This window comes from Nelusetta ayraudi, unplaced genomic scaffold, assembly GCF_046127955.1.
Source record: "Nelusetta ayraudi isolate G7.1 ecotype Tasmania unplaced genomic scaffold, CSIRO-AGI_Nayr_v1 ptg000130l, whole genome shotgun sequence".
Classification (NCBI taxonomy): Eukaryota; Metazoa; Chordata; class Actinopteri; order Tetraodontiformes; family Monacanthidae; genus Nelusetta; species Nelusetta ayraudi.
Window position 1 is genome coordinate 1,577,591 of NW_027466180.1, and position 24,883 is coordinate 1,602,473.

Sequence of the window (24,883 nt, forward strand, 5' to 3'; positions counted from 1 at the left end):
TCTCTCTCTCTCTCACTCTCTCTCTCTCTCTCTCTCCAGGTCACCTCCATAGAGTCGAAGCTGGACTCCCTGCTGGACGTCTACCGCCAGGTCCTGCACAAGGGCCCCTCGGCCCTCCACCTGTCCTCCCTGCCCCTCTTGCAGCTGGACAACCACCAGCGCCGCAGCTCGAACATCCTGGGTAGGGACCACTCCTCCCCCCAGCAGGTCCACCCGGGCGGCAGGGGGGGCGGGACGGGTCACTCCCTCGGCGCCAGTCCCAGGGGGGGCCTGCGCCTCATCCTGGCGCCGGCCGACGATGACGACGACGCCCCGGACTCAGCGCCTCCTTCCTACCCCCCGTCCACGGCCTCGCTCTCCCCGTCGCCGTTGCTGCCCCCAGAGAGCCCCCACCCGCCCGCCCTGCTCACCCCCAAAAGGCCCCACTTCCCCGACCTGCCGCCGCCGCCGCCCTCGACTGCAGGGTTTACACTCCAGCTGCCGCCCATCCTGCACCCTTCCGGTCACAGGTGCTCCTCTGACACCCATGAAGTGGCAGGTGGAGCTCAGGTGGAAGAGGGTCATTCAGGTCCGTCTGTGGTCGTGGATACCAGCCAGGAAGATGACGGTCCCGACCAGGAGAGACTTCACTCCCGGGAAGGGCTTTGGCCCCGGAGGCCCCTGAGCCTGGAGGTCAACCCCCTGCTGCTGCTGTCCCCCGACCTGGACCGGGTGCCCTCGGACTGGGACGCCGCTCTGGACAAATCTGTCTCCGTCAACAATCTGAGCCAGCCACCGGCCGACCGCGCTGCTGCCGCAGCCGCCGCCGGCCTCTCCTCGCCCTTTAACAACAGCAGCAGCAGCAATGGTAGCGCGGCTGGCGACGTGCACAGCGGGCTCAGCAACTGGGACGCCACAGAACTTTTCATCCGCGACTGCAAACTGGAGCCGGCCGAGGAGCATCTGGACTTCCTGTCCCAGGAGCCCAGCGCTGCCTCCAACCGCGTGCCGGCCACGGAGGAGGAGGAGGAGGCGGCGCCTCACTCCCAGAGGAGCGACGATTTTCTTAGACAGTCTCAACATATACAGCTAGCTTAGACGCACACACAAATATACACACCGTTGCTGGAGAAACAGATTTAGAATATTTTTACTGGACATTGTTTTGCAAATGTTAAATCGACTCATTCTATACAGTTGTACAGCATTTGTACATTCTGTATGACGTGATTATGAATATTTTAACACTAAATGTATTATGTTGTGTACTTTTTAATACGGTACTCAAATTGCCATCCAGAACAATGGTAAGACAATAGTAGAATTACTTAGAAACTATGTACAAAATGGGGCATAATCATGGTTGCACAAAAGCAAACACCCAAGTAACTGAACATTTTAAATGGTCTGACCCTAACCCAAATGTATCGTTCAAAAACAGACTTTTTCCTTTTTATGAGCAGGTGTTTATAAAATGGTATAAAAGAAAAAATATTAGTGACAAAAAATAAAGTGACAAAATATCAATTTTGATTTAACATTTGGCGGTTGAAATCAAACAGCAGCAGAGTTGTGTTAATGACAAAAATGAACTCTTTATCTTACTGTATTTTCCGACAACACTTCTTTAACAGGGTGTAAACCTGAACCAAAGAACTGGAGCGAGCAATGAAGGAGCTTCCCTGTCAATTCACAATTCAAAAGTGAGATTTAGTCAGGTGCCTCTGCGTAGATGTTTTAGATGATTTCAGTGGGCAGTACCTCACAGACCACACAATCAGACAGACAAACAACCAATCAGAGGGACGAAGGAGTTCGGCTGGTTGCGGATACGTCAACAATACATGTACCAGTCGCATTGGCGCTCTTTAGTTGGTCATCACTGAACGGCAATTCCATGCTGAGAGTGGCTTTGGTCTTGCAAACTATGTCACAATTGGATTCGATCCCTAAACATACCTGAAGTAAACTATGGATCTAGCAGCGCCGGGCTACCTTTAAACTGGACCAGTCAAAGGACATCCCTCCTGCTTAGTGCTAATTCTGAAAGACAAAAAGATGAAAGAGGAAGAAAATTCACTCCATAACAACCATTGTGTCCTGTGAGATGAGCTAAGATTGGCCTGATGAGTCACCCCCCCCCACCCCCCTCTAACAAAGTGCTTGTGTTGAGAGATGTTTAAGGAAGAAAAGTTTCTTTAGCCTCTCTGTTTATTAATATCTGTCTTTTGCTTAATCTTGTCATACATATCACCGCATGGACTATTCTGAGGAAGTGGAGAATAACGGGAGCCTCCTTGCGATGGAAAGAACTAAATTGTCAAAAGAACAAAGCTGTAGCATGCATTCTATTCCCGCGGTATGATATCCATTTTCTGCAATGTCAGTTTGTGAAGTTGCGTGTTTCATGTGACGAGTATCTATCTGTGCATTGGTCTATAATGAGCCACTGGAAAGGCTTCCAGCAGTCACTTGAGACGAGCAGTGACTTGATTTGGACTCTGGAGCCTCTTGATTTTGCTGAGAAAAGTCAGAACGTTGAGTCCCTCTGTGCTTTTCAGGCAAGCATGAGTCTATATATGCAGGCTATTCAGATGCTTGAGAAACGGTCAGACATCCACTACTGAGGACGACGTGTCTCTGCATGTTGAAAATGTTCATTCAAACTTTTAATTTGCATTTATAAACATACACAAATTGAACTAATTAGAAATGAATGAAATGTTTAGAATGTGATTCGGATAAATTGTTTAAAATACATTACAAAATTACATTTAGGTTGTGTAGGTAAGGTGATGTTTTTTTTTATTATTAATAACTTCCTTTTTGACAAGCTCTGATGTTATACAGGGTGCTAGTTACATCATGCTTTTAAAAAAAAATTGTAAACGCTGCTAAGCAAGATTTCAGTGGCTAGATTACCTGCTCTCAGGGAGGAGCAGCATCAGATGTGGAGTAAAACCAACAAAAAAAACGACAGGTCAGCATTCAGCTGATAGAATTAGAATTTTATTTGGAAAATTATCATTTTAAATGTCACTACTGCCTAAGAAAAACAAACATACTATATGTTTTAACCTCTTTTTCATCATTTTTAAAATCTCCATCCCAACATATCTACCTAATAAAAAGGTTTAGAATTTAGGATTCATTTAATCCATTTTAAAATTCTTAGTTCAATGAATGTAATCAGTCCGTATGCACGGTAAGAGGTTATGAAAGTGTGCATTTAAAGACAATAATGCACAAACCTATAAGTCATTTTAATTTTGTGAGATTTTTTTCTTTTTTGCATGTTTTTGTCTTAAGGTTTTACTCTCACAACGGTCTTAAAAATGTGCTTTACTTGTCCCCTACTGTTTTCCCTTTTGTGTTAATGTTGAGTGAGGTTATTGCTTAGCAAGTTAACATTCTGTAGGTAAATATAACAAGTATTATTCTCTAACCCAGATGTGTAGATTGATGTTTAAAAGATACTGCAGTCCATGCAGTGAATATGGTACGATGAATTATCACTATGAGACTACACAATGTTGATGGTGAATTTAAGGAGCCTGAAAATGTGACATGATATTATAATGTTAATTAAGAAAATAGGCTTTGGGCGTAGTCATGTTTGATTTAGTACTGTTTAAGATAAGAGACCAGCCAAATGTTTGGAGTGAGGCACTGAATAAACACTAAGCAATTAGGAAAACCATAAATGCAGCCAGTAGGGACAGAAGGATGGATGATCAGATCATTTGCCTGGTCTTTAAGGGGACTATAAATGTAACGCTTGCCAACAGCCTATAGTATGGCATCAAAGCATTTTGGGGTTTGGTACCCAGTTTCTCTTGAGCGATGTTGCCTGAACCACCAAACACACACACACATATATATATATGTAAATTATATGTTTTCTTTATTGCTTAAACAGTAATTTATTACCCAACTGGCCTTAAAGCTTGATAATGTTAACATTTTTGAATTAATTTATTTAATTGCGCATTGTGTTCTCTGAATGAAAAATTCAAAAAAAAAAATTCAAAATAAATATTCTTTAATAAAGTTTAAATCAACAAAGCAAACGTTGTTGGTGGTGTCTTTTTAATGGCTGCAATTAAAAGCCAAATCCTACCTACATAGCAACAAGTGGGTTTGGGATTTACAGATATTTTAGACGAACCCATTCATCCATCCATCCATTTAACAAAAATCTTCCTGAGCTCAGGGTCATGGGACTCTGCTGGAGCCTCTCCAGAGGTGATAGGGGAGGCAGGGTGACGCCCTGGACAAGTCGCCAGGTCATCACAGGGCCACAAAGAGACAAACCACCATTCACACTCACATACACACCTACGGACAATTTAGGTTTTCCAATTCACCTACAATGCCATGCAAGTCTATGGGGTCAAAAGTCAACTTTGTCCTAGAGACATGGGGCCACTTGCAGGTTCATCGGGATCCCTCAAGACACAGCCACGTCAAATTTGGGGCTTCTAGCCCATGAGGAACCCCAAAACCCTAACCCTAATTCCAGCAGTAACCCTAACCCTAACCCTAATTCCAGCCTTATCGCTAACCCTAATGCCATGCAAGTCTATGGGGTCAAAAGTCAAGTTTGTCCTAGAGACATGGGACCACTTGCAGGTTCACCGGGATCCCTCTAGACACAGCCACGTCAAATTTGGGGCTTCTAGCCCATGAGGAACTCCGAAACCCTAACCCTAATTCCAGCAGTAACCCTAACCCTAATTCCAGCCTTATCGCTAACCCTAATGCCATGCAAGTCTATGGGGTCAAAAGTGTATTTTGTCCTAGATACATGGGACCACTTGCAGGTTCATCAGGATCCCTCAAGACACAGCCACGTCAAATTTGGGGCTTCTAGCCCCCAATTTTTTTATTTTTTTATTTTTTTTTTTTGGGGGGGGGGGGGTTCTTCCTCCAAGGTGGGGCGTGACAGAGAAAGTTTGAGAACCACTGACCTACATGCACGCTTTTAGGCTGTGCGAGTAAGCTGGAGAACCCAGACGGAACCCACACAGGCACATGAAGAATGTCCCTGGCTGAGCGGAATTGCTACCATCGCGAGGTTAACACAAAAATTGCAAAGTCAGCGTCTTTGATTAAATACAGAGTGGCGGGCCACAAGGAACATGGTTTCTGAGACAAGCCGCGGGCCACTTAAAATCAGTTGGTGGGCCGCATTCTACACCGTTTTGAACACAGAGCGGCCACTTAGGTTGTGATAGAGTTGTGTTTTCACATTTATTTTATTTGCATAAGCATGATTACACGTTTTTATTGTTGTGGTTAATATTATTTTATATCCCGAAAGTGGAAATTCCGACTTCCGAGTACAAAGTGAACGCACCGCCAATTTAACAAACGTTCTAAAGGGCAGGTTGGCGGCCATGTTGAAAATGTCAGATTGGGAGGATGAGTACGATGAGCACGGCGACGCCATACACAAGCCACCGCCCCAGTCGTGTCGGACCGGACACGGCCAATATCATAATGAAACCGCGTTCCACGGTCGGAGCACTTTTGCTGGACCAAGAGTTGACGGAGCAGCTCGCAGCCGTGAAGTCGTCCGACACACAGGTGGCGATGACAGGGGTCCGCCCGCCCGGGAAGCAGGGCGCCGAATGTTCCGCGACGCGGCCGAGTCAGACCGCCGTCCACCGGTCGTCACTCTGACCGTGGACAGTGCCAAAGTTGGGAGGGTCATCGGTAAGTTCCTGAAGCACACACTGGGTTGTTTGTTGTTGTTATTTTTGAATTGGTGGAGTGTTCTTCTTCATCCTTCATTCGACTTTTCTGCTAAGTTTAGCTAATTTGGCTAACGCGCTTTTTGATGCCTTGGAACATCCGGGGGCCTCACTGACTTCTCCGTTCTGTAACGCGTTTGACGCGCACGTGCATCGTTTTTCGTTTTGATCGTGTCACCTGTTAACTTCGTAATGTGTACTTTATCCCATTTAAGGTCGCGGAGGGGCCAGAATTCGTGAAGTCGAAGAAAGCAGTGGTGCAAGAATAAAGGCAAGACGTTCTCAACACGCCAAAAATAACATAGGATTGCGAATTGTGGCGCAAATGCAGTGTAGAAAGTTGTAAAATGCATGAGAAGCCGTTCCAAACTTTTGACTGGTAGTGTATGTCAATGGTCATTTCACGATCAACCTTTTCATAGATGGACGATGATTGTATGTGAGGGGAAATGCTGGATGCAAATGGCATCAATGATGCGCTGTAAACCCCCCCCCCCCCCTTGCTCTTTATTGACATAGATAAATAAAGGCGACCATGAATGCGAGGTGGTCATTTTTGGGCCTTCTGATGCACAGCAGAAAGCCAGGGCGCTGATCGAAGACATTGTTACAGATGGCATCTCTCCTTCTCATCAGGGTACATCACTGCTGACTGACTCTGACTGTGCAGTGCTGGTCGCCATCTCTTGGTCTCATTGACTCCAAGACAACACGTGTCGTCATGTTTTTATTTTCAGCCCATAGTAGAACGGACGGCCACAGAGGAGAGTTGACGAACGACGGAAGACAGGATTCTGTTTGGTCTGCGAAACAGTTGGAGGCCGCCAGCGTGGTCGTGCCCTCGATACCCATCGACTGGGCCGCAATCCGGCAGAACAAACAGAAATACGAGGAGCTCAAATGGAAGGGTCAGTCAGTCGTGTGTGTCCTCCAAAGATGAATGCACAGAGAAGATTGACCAACCTTGGACATGCAGTGGATTTATTTGATTATCGTTTATCGATTAACTGACATCGCTACTGTGAGCCTTTTAATGCCATGCTGTTGATAAATGTGTGCGTTTGTCATTACCGACAGACCTGCCACCCTTGAAAAAGGACTTTTACATCGAGGCTGAGAGCGTATCCACACTGACGCCAGAGGACGTTGGCCAATGGAGGTCACTTCATTTTTATTTTATTCTGTGGCCATGGCTGCTATTCCGTTGACTCTTCATTCGTTGTACATCGAGTAGATTACTCACTGTGGTTTGTGTTATTACAAAAACAACTACATTTAAGTGCACGTTTATCGTAACATTTTTTCCCTTATCCCAGGAAGGAGAACAACAATGTGTTTGTTGATGACCTCAAAGAAGGCGAGAAGCGCCCAGTTCCGAACCCTTGTCGAACTTTTCTGGAGACCTACGAGTGTTATCCAGAGATCATGGAAAATATCGAGCGAGTCGGCTTCGTCAAACCAACCCCCATTCAGGTACAAGTCAAGACTTGTCGCAGAGAGCTGGGACGAATCATTGAAGTTACTCATCTGTATTTATTTTACTCAATAAAATAAATTCCTTCTAACTTAATGTTATACGTGCTGTTTAGGTACAGACAGTTGAAAATTAAAAGCCAACTACTGCTTTTGTAGCCAGTTTCCTCGAGCCTCCTTATCTGGAATACAGCTCGCCAAACTGTGTTACTATGAAACTGCCTGTGCTGCAACAGCAAGTCTTGTTTCACTTTGATTTCCTAGTTAAGGCTGGGCCAGATGGAATGTGGCACTGTGACATTTGCTGTCCGTACTCCACTACGGTACCACACCCATTGCTATTTTGGAATTTAAGCTTGTTGGTACCGCTGTTGCCTGTTTAACAATGATAAAACGCTGCTTCCCTTTCCAAGAATTGTTGGCGCTGCTATCATCTTCGTCTTGTTGCCAGTTTAGCAATGATCACACTAACAAGGCTTCCCTTTCTTATGCTTTTAGCTTTAATATCAAATTATATATAATTTTTTTGTCCTGTTGGTTTCTCATCAGCTTGGAAGCGAACCACAATTATTACTTGTCATCTTTTTATGTTTCTCTTGAAAAACAATCCCAATATTAACAGGATATATACTGTATGTCTACACAGGTGTTGATTGTGATTGTTAATAATTCAAGCGTTCTTTTATAGATTTGGCCACCAAGCCTCGACTCTGCCAAGTTTAACTCATTATTATTATTGGTTTATGACACACATGAACACAACATGAAAGATATACTTGACACAGCATTATGTTAGTTAGTCTTGTGGTTTCTGTTATGGTCCGGTCCATGTGTGTTTGTCTCTGTGATCTTTATTTTGTCTCGCCAGTCTCAGGCGTGGCCTGTGTTGCTGAGCGGCCTGGACTTGATCCCCCGACCTGGACCGGGTGCCCTCGGACTGGGACGCCGCTCTGGACAAATCTGTCTCCGTCAACAATCTGAGCCAGCCACCGGCCGACCGCGCTGCTGCCGCAGCCGCCGCCGGCCTCTCCTCGCCCTTTAACAACAGCAGCAGCAGCAATGGTAGCGCGGCTGGCGACGTGCACAGCGGGCTCAGCGACTGGGACGCCACAGAACTTTTCATCCGCGACTGCAAACTGGAGCCGGCCGAGGAGCATCTGGACTTCCTGTCCCAGGAGCCCAGCGCTGCCTCCAACCGCGTGCCGGCCACGGAGGAGGAGGAGGAGGCGGCGCCTCACTCCCAGAGGAGCGACGATTTTCTTAGACAGTCTCAACATATACAGCTAGCTTAGACGCACACACAAATATACACACCGTTGCTGGAGAAACAGATTTAGAATATTTTTACTGGACATTGTTTTGCAAATGTTAAATCGACTCATTCTATACAGTTGTACAGCATTTGTACATTCTGTATGACGTGATTATGAATATTTTAACACTAAATGTATTATGTTGTGTACTTTTTAATACGGTACTCAAATTGCCATCCAGAACAATGGTAAGACAATAGTAGAATTACTTAGAAACTATGTACAAAATGGGGCATAATCATGGTTGCACAAAAGCAAACACCCAAGTAACTGAACATTTTAAATGGTCTGACCCTAACCCAAATGTATCGTTCAAAAACAGACTTTTTCCTTTTTATGAGCAGGTGTTTATAAAATGGTATAAAAGAAAAAATATTAGTGACAAAAAATAAAGTGACAAAATATCAATTTTGATTTAACATTTGGCGGTTGAAATCAAACAGCAGCAGAGTTGTGTTAATGACAAAAATGAACTCTTTATCTTACTGTATTTTCCGACAACACTTCTTTAACAGGGTGTAAACCTGAACCAAAGAACTGGAGCGAGCAATGAAGGAGCTTCCCTGTCAATTCACAATTCAAAAGTGAGATTTAGTCAGGTGCCTCTGCGTAGATGTTTTAGATGATTTCAGTGGGCAGTACCTCACAGACCACACAATCAGACAGACAAACAACCAATCAGAGGGACGAAGGAGTTCGGCTGGTTGCGGATACGTCAACAATACATGTACCAGTCGCATTGGCGCTCTTTAGTTGGTCATCACTGAACGGCAATTCCATGCTGAGAGTGGCTTTGGTCTTGCAAACTATGTCACAATTGGATTCGATCCCTAAACATACCTGAAGTAAACTATGGATCTAGCAGCGCCGGGCTACCTTTAAACTGGACCAGTCAAAGGACATCCCTCCTGCTTAGTGCTAATTCTGAAAGACAAAAAGATGAAAGAGGAAGAAAATTCACTCCATAACAACCATTGTGTCCTGTGAGATGAGCTAAGATTGGCCTGATGAGTCACCCCCCCCCCCCACCCCCCTCTAACAAAGTGCTTGTGTTGAGAGATGTTTAAGGAAGAAAAGTTTCTTTAGCCTCTCTGTTTATTAATATCTGTCTTTTGCTTAATCTTGTCATACATATCACCGCATGGACTATTCTGAGGAAGTGGAGAATAACGGGAGCCTCCTTGCGATGGAAAGAACTAAATTGTCAAAAGAACAAAGCTGTAGCATGCATTCTATTCCCGCAGTATGATATCCATTTTCTGCAATGTCAGTTTGTGAAGTTGCGTGTTTCATGTGACGAGTATCTATCTGTGCATTGGTCTATAATGAGCCACTGGAAAGGCTTCCAGCAGTCACTTGAGACGAGCAGTGACTTGATTTGGACTCTGGAGCCTCTTGATTTTGCTGAGAAAAGTCAGAACGTTGAGTCCCTCTGTGCTTTTCAGGCAAGCATGAGTCTATATATGCAGGCTATTCAGATGCTTGAGAAACGGTCAGACATCCACTACTGAGGACGACGTGTCTCTGCATGTTGAAAATGTTCATTCAAACTTTTAATTTGCATTTATAAACATACACAAATTGAACTAATTAGAAATGAATGAAATGTTTAGAATGTGATTCGGATAAATTGTTTAAAATACATTACAAAATTACATTTAGGTTGTGTAGGTAAGGTGATGTTTTTTTTTATTATTAATAACTTCCTTTTTGACAAGCTCTGATGTTATACAGGGTGCTAGTTACATCATGCTTTTAAAAAAAAAATTGTAAACGCTGCTAAGCAAGATTTCAGTGGCTAGATTACCTGCTCTCAGGGAGGAGCAGCATCAGATGTGGAGTAAAATCAACAAAAAAAAACGACAGGTCAGCATTCAGCTGATAGAATTAGAATTTTATTTGGAAAATTATAATTTTAAATGTCACTACTGCCTAAGAAAAACAAACATACTATATGTTTTAACCTCTTTTTCATCATTTTTAAAATCTCCATCCCAACATATCTACCTAATAAAAAGGTTTAGAATTTAGGATTCATTTAATCCATTTTAAAATTCTTAGTTCAATGAATGTAATCAGTCCGTATGCACGGTAAGAGGTTATGAAAGTGTGCATTTAAAGACAATAATGCACAAACCTATAAGTCATTTTAATTTTGTGAGATTTTTTTCTTTTTTGCATGTTTTTGTCTTAAGGTTTTACTCTCACAACGGTCTTAAAAATGTGCTTTACTTGTCCCCTACTGTTTTCCCTTTTGTGTTAATGTTGAGTGAGGTTATTGCTTAGCAAGTTAACATTCTGTAGGTAAATATAACAAGTATTATTCTCTAACCCAGATGTGTAGATTGATGTTTAAAAGATACTGCAGTCCATGCAGTGAATATGGTACGATGAATTATCACTATGAGACTACACAATGTTGATGGTGAATTTAAGGAGCCTGAAAATGTGACATGATATTATAATGTTAATTAAGAAAATAGGCTTTGGGCGTAGTCATGTTTGATTTAGTACTGTTTAAGATAAGAGACCAGCCAAATGTTTGGAGTGAGGCACTGAATAAACACTAAGCAATTAGGAAAACCATAAATGCAGCCAGTAGGGACAGAAGGATGGATGATCAGATCATTTGCCTGGTCTTTAAGGGGACTATAAATGTAACGCTTGCCAACAGCCTATAGTATGGCATCAAAGCATTTTGGGGTTTGGTACCCAGTTTCTCTTGAGCGATGTTGCCTGAACCACCAAACACACACACACATATATATATATGTAAATTATATGTTTTCTTTATTGCTTAAACAGTAATTTATTACCCAACTGGCCTTAAAGCTTGATAATGTTAACATTTTTGAATTAATTTATTTAATTGCGCATTGTGTTCTCTGAATGAAAAATTCAAAAAAAAAATTTCAAAATAAATATTCTTTAATAAAGTTTAAATCAACAAAGCAAACGTTGTTGGTGGTGTCTTTTTAATGGCTGCAATTAAAAGCCAAATCCTACCTACATAGCAACAAGTGGGTTTGGGATTTACAGATATTTTAGACGAACCCATTCATCCATCCATCCATTTAACAAAAATCTTCCTGAGCTCAGGGTCATGGGACTCTGCTGGAGCCTCTCCAGAGGTGATAGGGGAGGCAGGGTGACGCCCTGGACAAGTCGCCAGGTCATCACAGGGCCACAAAGAGACAAACCACCATTCACACTCACATACACACCTACGGACAATTTAGGTTTTCCAATTCACCTACAATGCCATGCAAGTCTATGGGGTCAAAAGTCAACTTTGTCCTAGAGACATGGGGCCACTTGCAGGTTCATCGGGATCCCTCAAGACACAGCCACGTCAAATTTGGGGCTTCTAGCCCATGAGGAACCCCAAAACCCTAACCCTAATTCCAGCAGTAACCCTAACCCTAACCCTAATTCCAGCCTTATCGCTAACCCTAATGCCATGCAAGTCTATGGGGTCAAAAGTCAAGTTTGTCCTAGAGACATGGGACCACTTGCAGGTTCACCGGGATCCCTCTAGACACAGCCACGTCAAATTTGGGGCTTCTAGCCCATGAGGAACTCCGAAACCCTAACCCTAATTCCAGCAGTAACCCTAACCCTAATTCCAGCCTTATCGCTAACCCTAATGCCATGCAAGTCTATGGGGTCAAAAGTGTATTTTGTCCTAGATACATGGGACCACTTGCAGGTTCATCAGGATCCCTCAAGACACAGCCACGTCAAATTTGGGGCTTCTAGCCCCCAATTTTTTTATTTTTTTATTTTTTTTTTTTGGGGGGGGGGGGTTCTTCCTCCAAGGTGGGGCGTGACAGAGAAAGTTTGAGAACCACTGACCTACATGCACGCTTTTAGGCTGTGCGAGTAAGCTGGAGAACCCAGACGGAACCCACACAGGCACATGAAGAATGTCCCTGGCTGAGCGGAATTGCTACCATCGCGAGGTTAACACAAAAATTGCAAAGTCAGCGTCTTTGATTAAATACAGAGTGGCGGGCCACAAGGAACATGGTTTCTGAGACAAGCCGCGGGCCACTTAAAATCAGTTGGTGGGCCGCATTCTACACCGTTTTGAACACAGAGCGGCCACTTAGGTTGTGATAGAGTTGTGTTTTCACATTTATTTTATTTGCATAAGCATGATTACATGTTTTTATTGTTGTGGTTAATATTATTTTATATCCCGAAAGTGGAAATTCCGACTTCCGAGTACAAAGTGAACGCACCGCCAATTTAACAAACGTTCTAAAGGGCAGGTTGGCGGCCATGTTGAAAATGTCAGATTGGGAGGATGAGTACGATGAGCACGGCGACGCCATACACAAGCCACCGCCCCAGTCGTGTCGGACCGGACACGGCCAATATCATAATGAAACCGCGTTCCACGGTCGGAGCACTTTTGCTGGACCAAGAGTTGACGGAGCAGCTCGCAGCCGTGAAGTCGTCCGACACACAGGTGGCGATGACAGGGGTCCGCCCGCCCGGGAAGCAGGGCGCCGAATGTTCCGCGACGCGGCCGAGTCAGACCGCCGTCCACCGGTCGTCACTCTGACCGTGGACAGTGCCAAAGTTGGGAGGGTCATCGGTAAGTTCCTGAAGCACACACTGGGTTGTTTGTTGTTGTTATTTTTGAATTGGTGGAGTGTTCTTCTTCATCCTTCATTCGACTTTTCTGCTAAGTTTAGCTAATTTGGCTAACGCGCTTTTTGATGCCTTGGAACATCCGGGGGCCTCACTGACTTCTCCGTTCTGTAACGCGTTTGACGCGCACGTGCATCGTTTTTCGTTTTGATCGTGTCACCTGTTAACTTCGTAATGTGTACTTTATCCCATTTAAGGTCGCGGAGGGGCCAGAATTCGTGAAGTCGAAGAAAGCAGTGGTGCAAGAATAAAGGCAAGACGTTCTCAACACGCCAAAAATAACATAGGATTGCGAATTGTGGCGCAAATGCAGTGTAGAAAGTTGTAAAATGCATGAGAAGCCGTTCCAAACTTTTGACTGGTAGTGTATGTCAATGGTCATTTCACGATCAACCTTTTCATAGATGGACGATGATTGTATGTGAGGGGAAATGCTGGATGCAAATGGCATCAATGATGCGCTGTAAACCCCCCCCCCCCCCCCCCCCCTTGCTCTTTATTGACATAGATAAATAAAGGCGACCATGAATGCGAGGTGGTCATTTTTGGGCCTTCTGATGCACAGCAGAAAGCCAGGGCGCTGATCGAAGACATTGTTACAGATGGCATCTCTCCTTCTCATCAGGGTACATCACTGCTGACTGACTCTGACTGTGCAGTGCTGGTCGCCATCTCTTGGTCTCATTGACTCCAAGACAACACGTGTCGTCATGTTTTTATTTTCAGCCCATAGTAGAACGGACGGCCACAGAGGAGAGTTGACGAACGACGGAAGACAGGATTCTGTTTGGTCTGCGAAACAGTTGGAGGCCGCCAGCGTGGTCGTGCCCTCGATACCCATCGACTGGGCCGCAATCCGGCAGAACAAACAGAAATACGAGGAGCTCAAATGGAAGGGTCAGTCAGTCGTGTGTGTCCTCCAAAGATGAATGCACAGAGAAGATTGACCAACCTTGGACATGCAGTGGATTTATTTGATTATCGTTTATCGATTAACTGACATCGCTACTGTGAGCCTTTTAATGCCATGCTGTTGATAAATGTGTGCGTTTGTCATTACCGACAGACCTGCCACCCTTGAAAAAGGACTTTTACATCGAGGCTGAGAGCGTATCCACACTGACGCCAGAGGACGTTGGCCAATGGAGGTCACTTCATTTTTATTTTATTCTGTGGCCATGGCTGCTATTCCGTTGACTCTTCATTCGTTGTACATCGAGTAGATTACTCACTGTGGTTTGTGTTATTACAAAAACAACTACATTTAAGTGCACGTTTATCATAACATTTTTTCCCTTATCCCAGGAAGGAGAACAACAATGTGTTTGTTGATGACCTCAAAGAAGGCGAGAAGCGCCCAGTTCCGAACCCTTGTCGAACTTTTCTGGAGACCTACGAGTGTTATCCAGAGATCATGGAAAATATCGAGCGAGTCGGCTTCGTCAAACCAACCCCCATTCAGGTACAAGTCAAGACTTGTCGCAGAGAGCTGGGACGAATCATTGAAGTTACTCATCTGTATTTATTTTACTCAATAAAATAAATTCCTTCTAACTTAATGTTATACGTGCTGTTTAGGTACAGACAGTTGAAAATTAAAAGCCAACTACTGCTTTTGTAGCCAGTTTCCTCGAGCCTCCTCATCTGGAATACAGCTCGCCAAACTGTGTTACTATGAAACTGCCTGTGCTGCAACAGCAAGTCTTGTTTCACTTTGATTTCCTAGTTAAGGCTGGGCCAGATGGAATGTGGCACTGTGACATTTGCTGTCCGTACTCCACTACGGTACCACACCCATTGCTATTTTGGAATTTAAGCTTGTTGGTACCGCTGTTGCCTGTTTAACAATGATAAAACGCTGCTTCCCTTTCCAAGAATTGTTGGCGCTGCTATCATCTTCGTCTTGTTGCCAGTTTAGCAATGATCACACTAACAAGGCTTCCCTTTCTTATGCTTTTAGCTTTAATATCAAATTATATATAATTTTTTTGTCCTGTTGGTTTCTCATCAGCTTGGAAGCGAACCACAATTATTACTTGTCATCTTTTTATGTTTCTCTTGAAAAACAATCCCAATATTAACAGGATATATACTGTATGTCTACACAGGTGTTGATTGTGATTGTTAATAATTCAAGCGTTCTTTTATAGATTTGGCCACCAAGCCTCGACTCTGCCAAGTTTAACTCATTATTATTATTGGTTTATGACACACATGAACACAACATGAAAGATATACTTGACACAGCATTATGTTAGTTAGTCTTGTGGTTTCTGTTATGGTCCGGTCCATGTGTGTTTGTCTCTGTGATCTTTATTTTGTCTCGCCAGTCACAGGCGTGGCCTGTGTTGCTGAGCGGCCTGGACTTGATCGCTATCGCTCAAACTGGAACGGGCAAAACCTTGGCCTACCTGCTGCCTGGATTCATCCATATGGACGGACAGCCTGTGTGAGTCCAGGGTGTTTTTCAAGGTGTTCCTCAACATTGGGAGGGAAAACAGGCTTGTCAGTGCAGTAACAGTGGGCACTTGTCATTATTTTTAAATAGGGCAGCGCCCCTGTCAAAGAAAAAGGTTGCTTGGGGACCAGCAACTCCCACAATGCACTGCTGTTAAGACTTGATTCAAGATTCAAAGATTTTTATTTGTCACATGTCACGTTTACACGGCAGTGAAATGTTAGTGTGGCAAAACCCAACTAATTGTGCACACAAGGATTAAAGGGAGTGGGGGAAAAAGTTTAAGAAGTGGCAAGATAAAAAAAGAAGTGTTTAGTAGAGATAAGGGTGCTTGAAGTGTCATGCAATACTGTTTTATATGAGATAATATAATGAGTTGCAAGTGCAAGTTTCAGGAGTAATAACGTCAGTAAAACAATAATAGCAGTAGTAGTAGTAGTAATAATTGTGCAATAGTAGTCGTGCAATAATGTAGTGTCATGTTACAAACAATTTAATATAATTGGTTACAAGATTTTGGAAATGTCCTAATACAAAATATGATATAAAGCGTATGAAGAAGAAAAGTTCTGAAAGTTGGTTGTTTTACTGCAGAACTCTGAGTGAATCTTGGCAGCTTGCTAAAATCCTGAAGTATTATTTCCAAGATATTCAGTCTTCCCTTTCCAAATCTGATTCCCCCTTTAAAGATTCTTTGTGCTTTGGTCCTGCAGGCCGAGAGCCAAGCGTGACGGCCCAGGCATGCTGGTTCTGAGTCCGACACGAGAGCTGGCCTTGCAGATCGAAGCAGAGTGCAAGAAGTACCGCTACAAGGACTACGCCAGGTCTTCCACTTTACCGCTTCATGGAGGGTCCATCTTATCGTTGTGCAAACAATGGGAGGGCCTTGACGACCTGTCCCACCTTCTGCCAGCATCTGCATCTACGGCGGGGGCGACCGGCGGGGCCAGATCAACCTGGTGAAGAGCGGAGTGGACATCGTGATCGCCACGCCGGGACGACTCAACGACCTCCAGATGAACGAGTTCATTAATCTGGACTCCATCACTTACCTGGTCAGCTGTCTCTCCTTGGAATGTGCGTCCATACGCTGAGTCTGCAGTTTAACCGTATTGTGGCCTCTCCAAGGTGCTGGATGAGGCTGACCGCATGCTGGACATGGGCTTTGAACCTCAGATCATGAAGATCATTCTGGACATCCGTCCAGACAGACAAACTGTCATGACCAGGTGGGTCAAGTACCCCCCCCCCCCCCCCCCCATTGCTTCAATCATCGATTAATTGTCGATTAAGAATTTAATCGACAATTAATCTTAATATAATTTTAACAGTGTAGTGCTGTCAAGAGCAACTCACCCGTAGATACTGTGATGGTCATAATATACCTAGAACAAGTTGCTTTTAAACAATCAAAAAAAAAAGAAAGTTGAAATGTGACCATTAGAAGTCAACTTAAAATCAGAGGATAAATGTTAGTTGTTTTTTTTTACTGTTCTCAAATGTAAAAATGGGTCACATTGGACCCTCAACATTAGTTAATGGTTAAATAATGTGTTCCTTACACATTTTTCATTGTGAAATTTAGGTTGTCAGGAAAAATCGCCGCTCATCAGTTAATCGTTAATCGATCGATCGATCAGGTCAATCAACTAACGATTAATGAATGAATTGATCATTTGCAACCCTAGCACAAAGCTTTAAAGATTTATTATCATTTTGCTGTAGCAGTGAAGGTGGACGAATGTATGGCTCGTGTTGATCAGGTTCTGTGTTCTTACATGTATTCGCACGCACGCACACTAAAATCCTACCTGTGCCCCTAGCCATGCTGCCTTTTCCCTCCGTTTTCAAAAATCAAAACCTAATTGTGTATTGTATTGTATTGTATTGAGCTGTATTGAGCTGTATGGTAATGTGCCGTGTATGAGGATGGAAGTGAAAGAGTGCTTTGTTCAGTGCTACCTGGCCCACTGGTGTGAGACGACTGGCCAAGTCCTACCTGAAGGACCCCATGATGGTGTTTGTTGGCACACTAGACCTGATGGTAAGAGGAACATTTATAGACCTTATAGAGTCTTTTTCTTTCCTGCGCCACTTTCTGGTTGCTTCGAGATAACGGCACTGTCTGTATCTCATGCTGCCGATAGTTTCTGTAAAAAAAAAAAGAACATTTGTTTAACCTTTTGTTTTTCCGCCAGTATTGATCGAGTATCGAGAGACCTGTCCTGAAATAACACAATGCAATGAATGAATGAATGAATTCATTCCAAAACATGCCCACAAAGTAAACTACAAATAACCTCTCAGCCTTGAGAAATGTTGCAAATATTGAAACACTGCATTGCAGTTGTTGGCGTGCGGGAACCTTTCCTTCCGTCTCCCATGTGATGTGATGTTCGCCTCTCGCTGTCACAGGCTGTGAACTCGGTGCAGCAAACGGTGCTGATCGTCCGCGAGGAGGAGAAGAAGTCCTATCTGCTGGACTTCATCAGGAACATGTTGCCTCAGGACAAAGTCCTCATCTTTGTCGGAAAAAAGATTATGTGAGTCGTTTTCCCCTCACGAACGGCAGCATCACAGCACTTTGGCGTTGCTAGTGCTCTGTCTCACCTTATTTGCTGCACGTTTTGTGTCCCCACTCGCCGGAAATGCCAGCGCTGACGACCTGTCGAGCGACATGAGCCTGCAGGGGATTGCTGTGCAGTGTCTGCACGGAGGCCACGAGCAGCGTGACCGCGAAGAAGCTTTCCAGGACTTCAAGGACAGTACGTGACCCGCTTGAAGAAAATGAGGACTAGCTGGAACAGGTTGTACGATTGCATCCCAGTCACACCACGTATGATTTGCAGGTCGCGTGCGCATCCTCGTCGCGACAGACTTGGCCTCTCGAGGGCTGGACGTCCACGACATCACGCACGTCTTTAACTACGACTTTCCACGAAACATCGAAGAATACGTTCATCGCGTAGGGCGCACCGGCCGAGCAGGGTACCGCTCACTACAATGCATAGAGTTTAAAGCAGCTGTTTGTTTGTCCCGACTTGGACTTGATAAACATGTATGGCTATTTTTTATTGATTTTACTTTTCTCTCTTACGATATAAATAGTTCTATATTGAAATGTTTTTCTTCTCTCTTTCACTGCATGTCGCTGTAATTATGAAAGTTTCCCCAGTGTTGGATAAATAAAGGCATTCCATCTAATTCCAGACGTTCAGGTGCTGCTATCACATTGGTCACCAGAGAGAACTGGAGGATGGCGTCTGAACTGATTCCCATTCTAGAGCGAGCAGGACAGGTCAGCATTGAAGGGGGGAAAAACTCACACTGTTCTCCTCTCATTTTGATAATGTTATAAAATAAGAGTAAATACAGGTTCTGCTTCAGCACGCTGTCTGTTTCAGGCTCAGTGGAGGAAGTCCTGTGCTTCTCACTTAGAACTGGGAAGCCGACGTTGATGCCACACCTGTCATGTGCCACATTGTCGTTGTTTGAGGTCATGCTTTTTGTCGTTTATTGATGTGAACTCGTTTTTCAGGATGTGCCAGACGAACTGGTGCTCATGGCCGAGCGCTACGAGAAGCACAAGATGGAGAGACAGACGAGTGGAGCGAGAGGAGGAGGAGGAGGAGGAGGGGGAGGGGGAGAGGGGTGGGGGAGGAGGGACGGTGGAGGGAGAGGAGGGCGGGATCGCGGCCAAGACTGGAGGTTCTGACACGAGCGCGCACGTGAGTCTGCACATACTGCAGTGCTTGTTGAACGCACTTTATATGAGGTTGGAAGAAGTTTTACCTGAGTGAATAGAGTCAAATTGTTGAAATTTTGATTGTTTTTTTTTCTCTCCACAGGTAAAAGGTCAAAGGAAGTTTTGTTTTTGCATACTTTTTCATTGTAGTGACTCACTTTTTGACAAAGAATAATTTGTGTTTTGTCTGTAGTCCTCTAGAGCAGGTTTCACGTCAGGTTTCTATTTTTTTTTCCTGTTGAAATGAACAACTGTGGTCATTCCCCCTTTCTGTTCTTCACAAACGTCAGTGTTCCTCTGAGTGTGTTGCTAAAAAGTTGAAAGGGTGTGAATCTGGACAATAAATTTCCTCTCTTAAAACAAGTATTGAATCAACAGAAGATTTTTTTGAAGTGACAACTTACTTTTTATTGTAGATATGACTTAAACACACTTTTAAACACACCCTTTTCTTGTTTTGTTACATGTTTGATTCTCTTTAGGAAATAAAATGAGTAATTCATTTAAAGAAGACCCACACAAAACTTCATATGTTGTGAAAACCAAAAATAATAATAATGATGCATTCCTCACTAATTCACTCATATGGGTTTTGTTTCTTTAAAACAATCAATTAGTTGATCAACTTTTATTTGTAAAGCGCTAAATCCCAGTATCTCGAACCAATTTGCACAATGAAGAGAAAACCATATGAAAGCCATTGGCTCTATGCGCCTTGATTTGATCTGCCAAGCTTGTGCAGTTTTCCGTTCCAATACCAGAAAGCAGGTTCTGAGTAGGAATAAAGAAGTTTGGAAGTACACCTCTTTCCAAATAGCCTACAAAATCATCAACTAGCTGCTCGAAACATGTGTCCAGTTGTGAGGTTCTCCAGTCACTGTCGTGATTTCTGGAGCAGCAGGCGTGTAGCAGCGTCGTCTTGGCGAGGTACGAGCTGAATACACTCAATGTGGCGTCTCCTTCCTTTAACAGGTGGAGAAGGTGCCTCAGGAGCCTCAGGCAGTCCTCCCTTGATTGATTTTTTTTTTAAGACACAAATATTACAATGCTGTTAATTATATTGAAATCATTCATTCAAAGAAAACCTAGAAGATTAATGGAAAATCAATCTAACCTGCAGCAGGGATCTCCATCAGCCTCACAGCATGTCTTCTTTAGTCCATGGTTGGTCATAATGGCCTTCTCAATATTAGGGAAAGACAGTTGCCATGTATCTGTGTGAATCAAATAATTAATTTCAACTTGTAAAACTGATGTGGAAGCCCCCAAAATAGTAGTGTAGAATGAAGTTGAAAAGCTGATTATGAGACATGGCAGATTGTGTGTGTGTGTGTGTGTGTGTGTGTGTGTGTGTGTGTGTGTGTGTGTGTGTGTGTGTGTGTGTGTGTGTGTGTGTGTGTGTGTGTGTGTGTGTGTGTGTGTGTGTGTGTGTGTGTGTGTGTGTGTGTGTGTGTGTGCGTGCTTCTCACAGACAAACTCACCCTGATTCTTGATGTTATTTTTCTGTAGTGTAGGCTTCCCTTGATACTTAGGCACGAGATAATATGGCTGCTGGTAGAAGCCCTCTCTTACTCTGGCTCCCAGCCACCTCCCTACTGGAAGGCTGTGAACTGGCCAGGCTGAATTCACCTGGAGACCGAGGACAACATTCAGTGAAATCAACGGTGTCTGGGTGCTGGTGAGAGTCACTGCAGGGCACCCTGGCTTCTTTCTTTGCACCCTCCATCCTGATAGAAGCACACAAGGGAAATAAGTTAGTCCCAGTCCGAGCCAAGCAGAGAAACTTCAGCCAAACTAAGAAGTTGTCATCGTGGCACCAACCTTCGATTCCCCCGATGCTCTTTATCTCGTCTCTGAATTTCCGGAGCATTTTGTGGCCTGATAAAACGTTGCTCCCATCCAGTTTAAAATTCCTCAGTGGGCTGTTGCCTTCTGTCAAAGACACGCTATAACAGGCTCCCGTTTGTCCAAATGCCCCAACGGTGACTCCGCCAGCAGGAATGCAAATCATGACGTCAAATTGATCAGGATTAGAAATCTGTACACAAAAACAGCCTTATTGTAAAACCCAGTCTATTACGTTGTTAAGTTCTTGCTTGATACAAGTTAAACACTTACTTTCAGAGTCTCATGGTAACTTCCAATATTTAGTCGCTCGGCTTGTCCTCCAAAAGGGGAGTTGTCTTTTAGATAATTGACAATTTCTTCAACTACATTATTCACCATTTCCTCTGCTTGTCTTCGATTCTCCTCTATGTTCTCATTGTCTAAAACTTGACGGAGAGTAGTGTTTAATCCACTCCTGCGGGTGCCTTGTTCCATGCTCGCCATTGGACGTTCTTCAGATCTCCCCAGGTTTTTGTGTGGCATAAACAAAACCCGTCTGCCACTTTTATACTCGAGCCGTTTCCAAATAGTTTCCAGTAAGGACACACCCCCCAATGACTCAGTAGATTTCCCAACATGAGGGCTGGGAAGACAGATGTTAGTGAGCTATGAATGTTTTATTTAGGAATGATATATGAACAACCTATTTTGTGGTAAAAATCTATGTAATTTACATAAGATGAATTGGGCAATATTTGTTACCCAACACCTACACCTGCTGCAGGTAAAGATGTACTTCTATAAGCACTAATGGGTTTTGTTACTTTAAAATATAGTGGTGGGACTTGATAAAATTTTTTTTTAAAAAATCCAAAATAATTATGGCCTTGGGATTAATTAGTTGTAATTAAACATATATTAATTGCATATCGATGTTTGAGTTGGCACCAGAGGTGGGAAGTAACAAAGTACAAAATGTTTGCCGTGTATTTCATGCCTCGGCCATCAGTGACATTGAATCATCTTCATATGGGTGACCTAGGCGAGCCAAACCGAGCATTTAAATCACAATTAAGACCAAGTTACTCACTCCACAGATGTAATAATAATAATAATAATAATAATAATTGTTATTATTATTATTATTATTTATTTATTTATTCTTTTATTTATTTATTTATTTTGGGCGGGTGGGTAGGGGGTGTAAATAAAATAAACAGCCATACAGTAGTACACCTTAACATGCAGCAGGTGTAGCTGTTGCATGTTAAGGCAAATGCAAACATTGATTGGGACACGCGTCGGAATGAAATTAATGACATACATTTTTTTATTTATTATTTATTTATCTGTTTATTCTTTATTTTATTTTATTTTATTTATTTATTTATTTATTTATTTATTTATTTATTTATTTTTACCATAAATACGTTGTTAATCTATCACTACTGAATGAAGTATTGTAATCTCAGCGCACTAGAATTTGATTACCAGTCCTCACTTCAGGGAAGTCTACTGGGTCACGTGAAAACACGTAAAGCGTGAAACTATCACGTAAAAAACGTGAAATTTTCACGTTTTAAGGTGAAAACTTTCACGTAAAAACATGATAGTTTCTTGTTACAATGTGAAAATTAAAGTGATCAAGAAATAATGCGATAGTTTCCCGTTGTATTGTAACGAATTAAAACTCATTAGGTACCGTGATGGTTTAACGTTAAAACGTGAAAATTGTCAAGTAACTTTGCGACTATCACGGTATTTCGCGATAGTTTTCACGTTAACACCTGTTGCCTATCAAAAACTGCATATAATTCATAATTAATTCATTGACCAATCTCAATAGAATATAATGATTTTGCTCCATTTCACTTTTCTTTCACAGGATGCCCTGGCCTTGGCCAGATTAGATAAGCTTTTCCTTGAGAGCTTTGATGTCACTGATGGTGAGATGTTTCTTCTACACTAAAACATTTGCACTATATTTTCAACCCTTCACCATTGGCTCGGTATACAATCTTCAAGCGGTTTTGTGTGCTTTGTTTCCTCTTTCTGTGCGCAGTGAAACTTTTGAAAGGAGATCAATTGTCCAGCGAAGATTAGCCGGAAAAGGGAGGAAAACCAAATTCACCTTTGAAAAATGTATGAAACCTTCTTTTGTTTTTTCTTTTGCACCTTTACAAATATTATATTTGTGCTTTAGTGGTATCAATCATTTACTGGAAATACAAGTTTGAAATCACTTTATTTTGCTTGTTTAAGAGGCTAAACAAATACATTCTTGAAAGATGTTCTTCAGTTTCGAGAAGATGTATTTTGGCTGTTATCTTTTGACGGCCTGCATATGTGCCATGGGAGAAGAGTCTCTCCTCTGACCTCCTCCCTGAGGCCTCCATCTGCTGGGTTTTGTGCTTGTGTGTATTTCGTAAAGCCCCAGACACAGATTGTGATTTTAGACACAGTGATGTTATAATGGAATTGACTTGGCTTATTAAGTGCATTTTATGTTAAACACATAAATAATAGATCATTGCCTTAAATTATGCACTCAGCATTGCTGGTGGGATCGTTGGCCCAGATTGGTGCACACGTCTTCAGCAATGAAACAGTGCATGGTCTCTTCCTGACAGTGTTGTAACTCTCCATTCAAACAGGAAAGTTCACATCTTGGGCTCCTTCCAGAACATCAAGATGGCTCGCACGGCAATATGCAACTTGATCTTGGGTAAGACGTGTGTTCCCCTCCCATTCACTACAACAGAGGTGGATGTCACGTGTGGAGTGGAGACATTTCAACAACAAAAAAAATGACCCTTTAAATCTGCTGCTCCAACAGGAAGTCCACCTTCAAAAGTCTACGGAAACATTCGGGTGGTGGCCAGCAGGACCGCTGAGAGATTCTGAGCTTCATTATCTCCGACACCCAATTGGCTGCTGCCGTTGGCTGAAGGTCACGCATACTCCAAATGGCCTTCAGGGTTTAAATTTGGAGGCGTGTCGTCCGTTATCAGGATTCCACATGTCGAATGTGGTGATGGACAGCTGGTGGATGAGTGACCATCCCAAAAATAATCTCTTCTGGACTGTGGCAGAAGCTTCCTCATCACGACTGTATAGAAACAAGACTTTTGGATCAGGTGACCCAAAACACAAGGACAAAGTCACAATGCACATTGAAGCAGTGAAATTATATCCATGTCAAGAAATAATTTCAACAGTGATTGTCGGGTTATTTTTTTTTAAGACCTGCAAGTCACGTATTGATACTCAAAGACACTGAATACCGTGGTTAAGGTTGATCTTCTGCATGACGTCCTGACTGAAGATAGCAACAAAGTCCATTACTTTTAACATTTCAAAGTTTATTTAAATGTTATTTCATTTTCATACAGTATCAAGTTTTCAACAGTCCCACAGCATAAGATGCAGCATGCAGAAAAAGAAAAAAAAACAAAATTTTTTCTCAGATATCCCCACACAAACTAAAAAGAACCCGAGACCCTCAGAAAAAAAAGCACTTACAAACTAAAGCGTGGCCTGAACTACACAGAGAACAGAGAGCCAGAACTGCATTCAATCAAATACTTATATACAAAAGAAAAAAACCAAAAAACACATCAAAATTTCCCCTTTAAGCTGTGTACAGTGTGTGGCAGTTTGAGACAGGATCAGA

At 43.1% G+C, this 24,883-nt stretch overlaps 2 protein-coding genes and 2 long non-coding RNA genes across 8 annotated transcripts in view; 3 read left to right on the forward strand and 1 right to left on the reverse strand.

Moving 5' to 3' along the window:
• Window positions 1-2,674, forward strand: part of LOC142904607 (potassium voltage-gated channel subfamily KQT member 5-like) — a 52,630-nt gene extending 49,956 nt beyond the window's left edge. For all 4 annotated transcript variants that reach the window (XM_076050803.1, XM_076050806.1, XM_076050802.1 and 1 more), the window contains one exon: window positions 40-2,674. In XM_076050803.1, the coding sequence (XP_075906918.1) occupies window positions 40-1,077 (1,038 nt within the window). In that variant the 3' untranslated portion in view covers window positions 1,078-2,674. The remainder of the gene's footprint in view (window positions 1-39) is intronic.
• A 2,713-nt stretch (window positions 2,675-5,387) lies between these two features.
• On the forward strand, window positions 5,388-19,746 carry ddx43 (DEAD (Asp-Glu-Ala-Asp) box polypeptide 43). 2 transcript variants are annotated; one of them, XM_076050801.1, is made up of 18 exons: window positions 5,388-5,697; window positions 5,951-6,006; window positions 6,255-6,372; window positions 8,195-8,218; window positions 13,934-14,077; window positions 14,247-14,328; window positions 14,486-14,642; window positions 15,511-15,629; window positions 16,352-16,462; window positions 16,552-16,693; window positions 16,767-16,867; window positions 17,595-17,682; window positions 18,054-18,181; window positions 18,294-18,403; window positions 18,488-18,626; window positions 18,849-18,936; window positions 19,177-19,366; window positions 19,487-19,746. In XM_076050801.1, exons 1-17 carry the CDS (start codon window positions 5,388-5,390, stop codon window positions 19,351-19,353), a joined length of 2,094 nt encoding a protein of 697 aa, XP_075906916.1. In that variant the 3' UTR covers window positions 19,354-19,366; window positions 19,487-19,746. The 2 variants fall into 2 exon arrangements, with proteins under 2 accessions (XP_075906916.1, XP_075906915.1); XM_076050800.1 differs by lacking the exons at window positions 5,388-5,697; window positions 5,951-6,006; window positions 6,255-6,372; window positions 8,195-8,218 and adding exons at window positions 12,843-13,124; window positions 13,378-13,433; window positions 13,689-13,806 and having other exon boundaries at window positions 13,907-14,077.
• A 1,224-nt stretch (window positions 19,747-20,970) lies between these two features.
• LOC142904606 (uncharacterized) lies at window positions 20,971-21,771 on the reverse strand. The gene is made up of 3 exons (XR_012929432.1): window positions 21,502-21,771; window positions 21,205-21,421; window positions 20,971-21,110 (listed from the first exon to the last, which is right to left on the reverse strand). It is a non-coding gene; the product is annotated as an uncharacterized LOC142904606 (long non-coding RNA).
• Window positions 21,772-23,310: 1,539 nt separating this feature from the next.
• LOC142904596 (uncharacterized) lies at window positions 23,311-24,666 on the forward strand. The gene is made up of 2 exons (XR_012929429.1): window positions 23,311-23,935; window positions 24,047-24,666. It is a non-coding gene; the product is annotated as an uncharacterized LOC142904596 (long non-coding RNA).
• The last annotated feature ends 217 nt before the right edge of the window (window positions 24,667-24,883 follow it).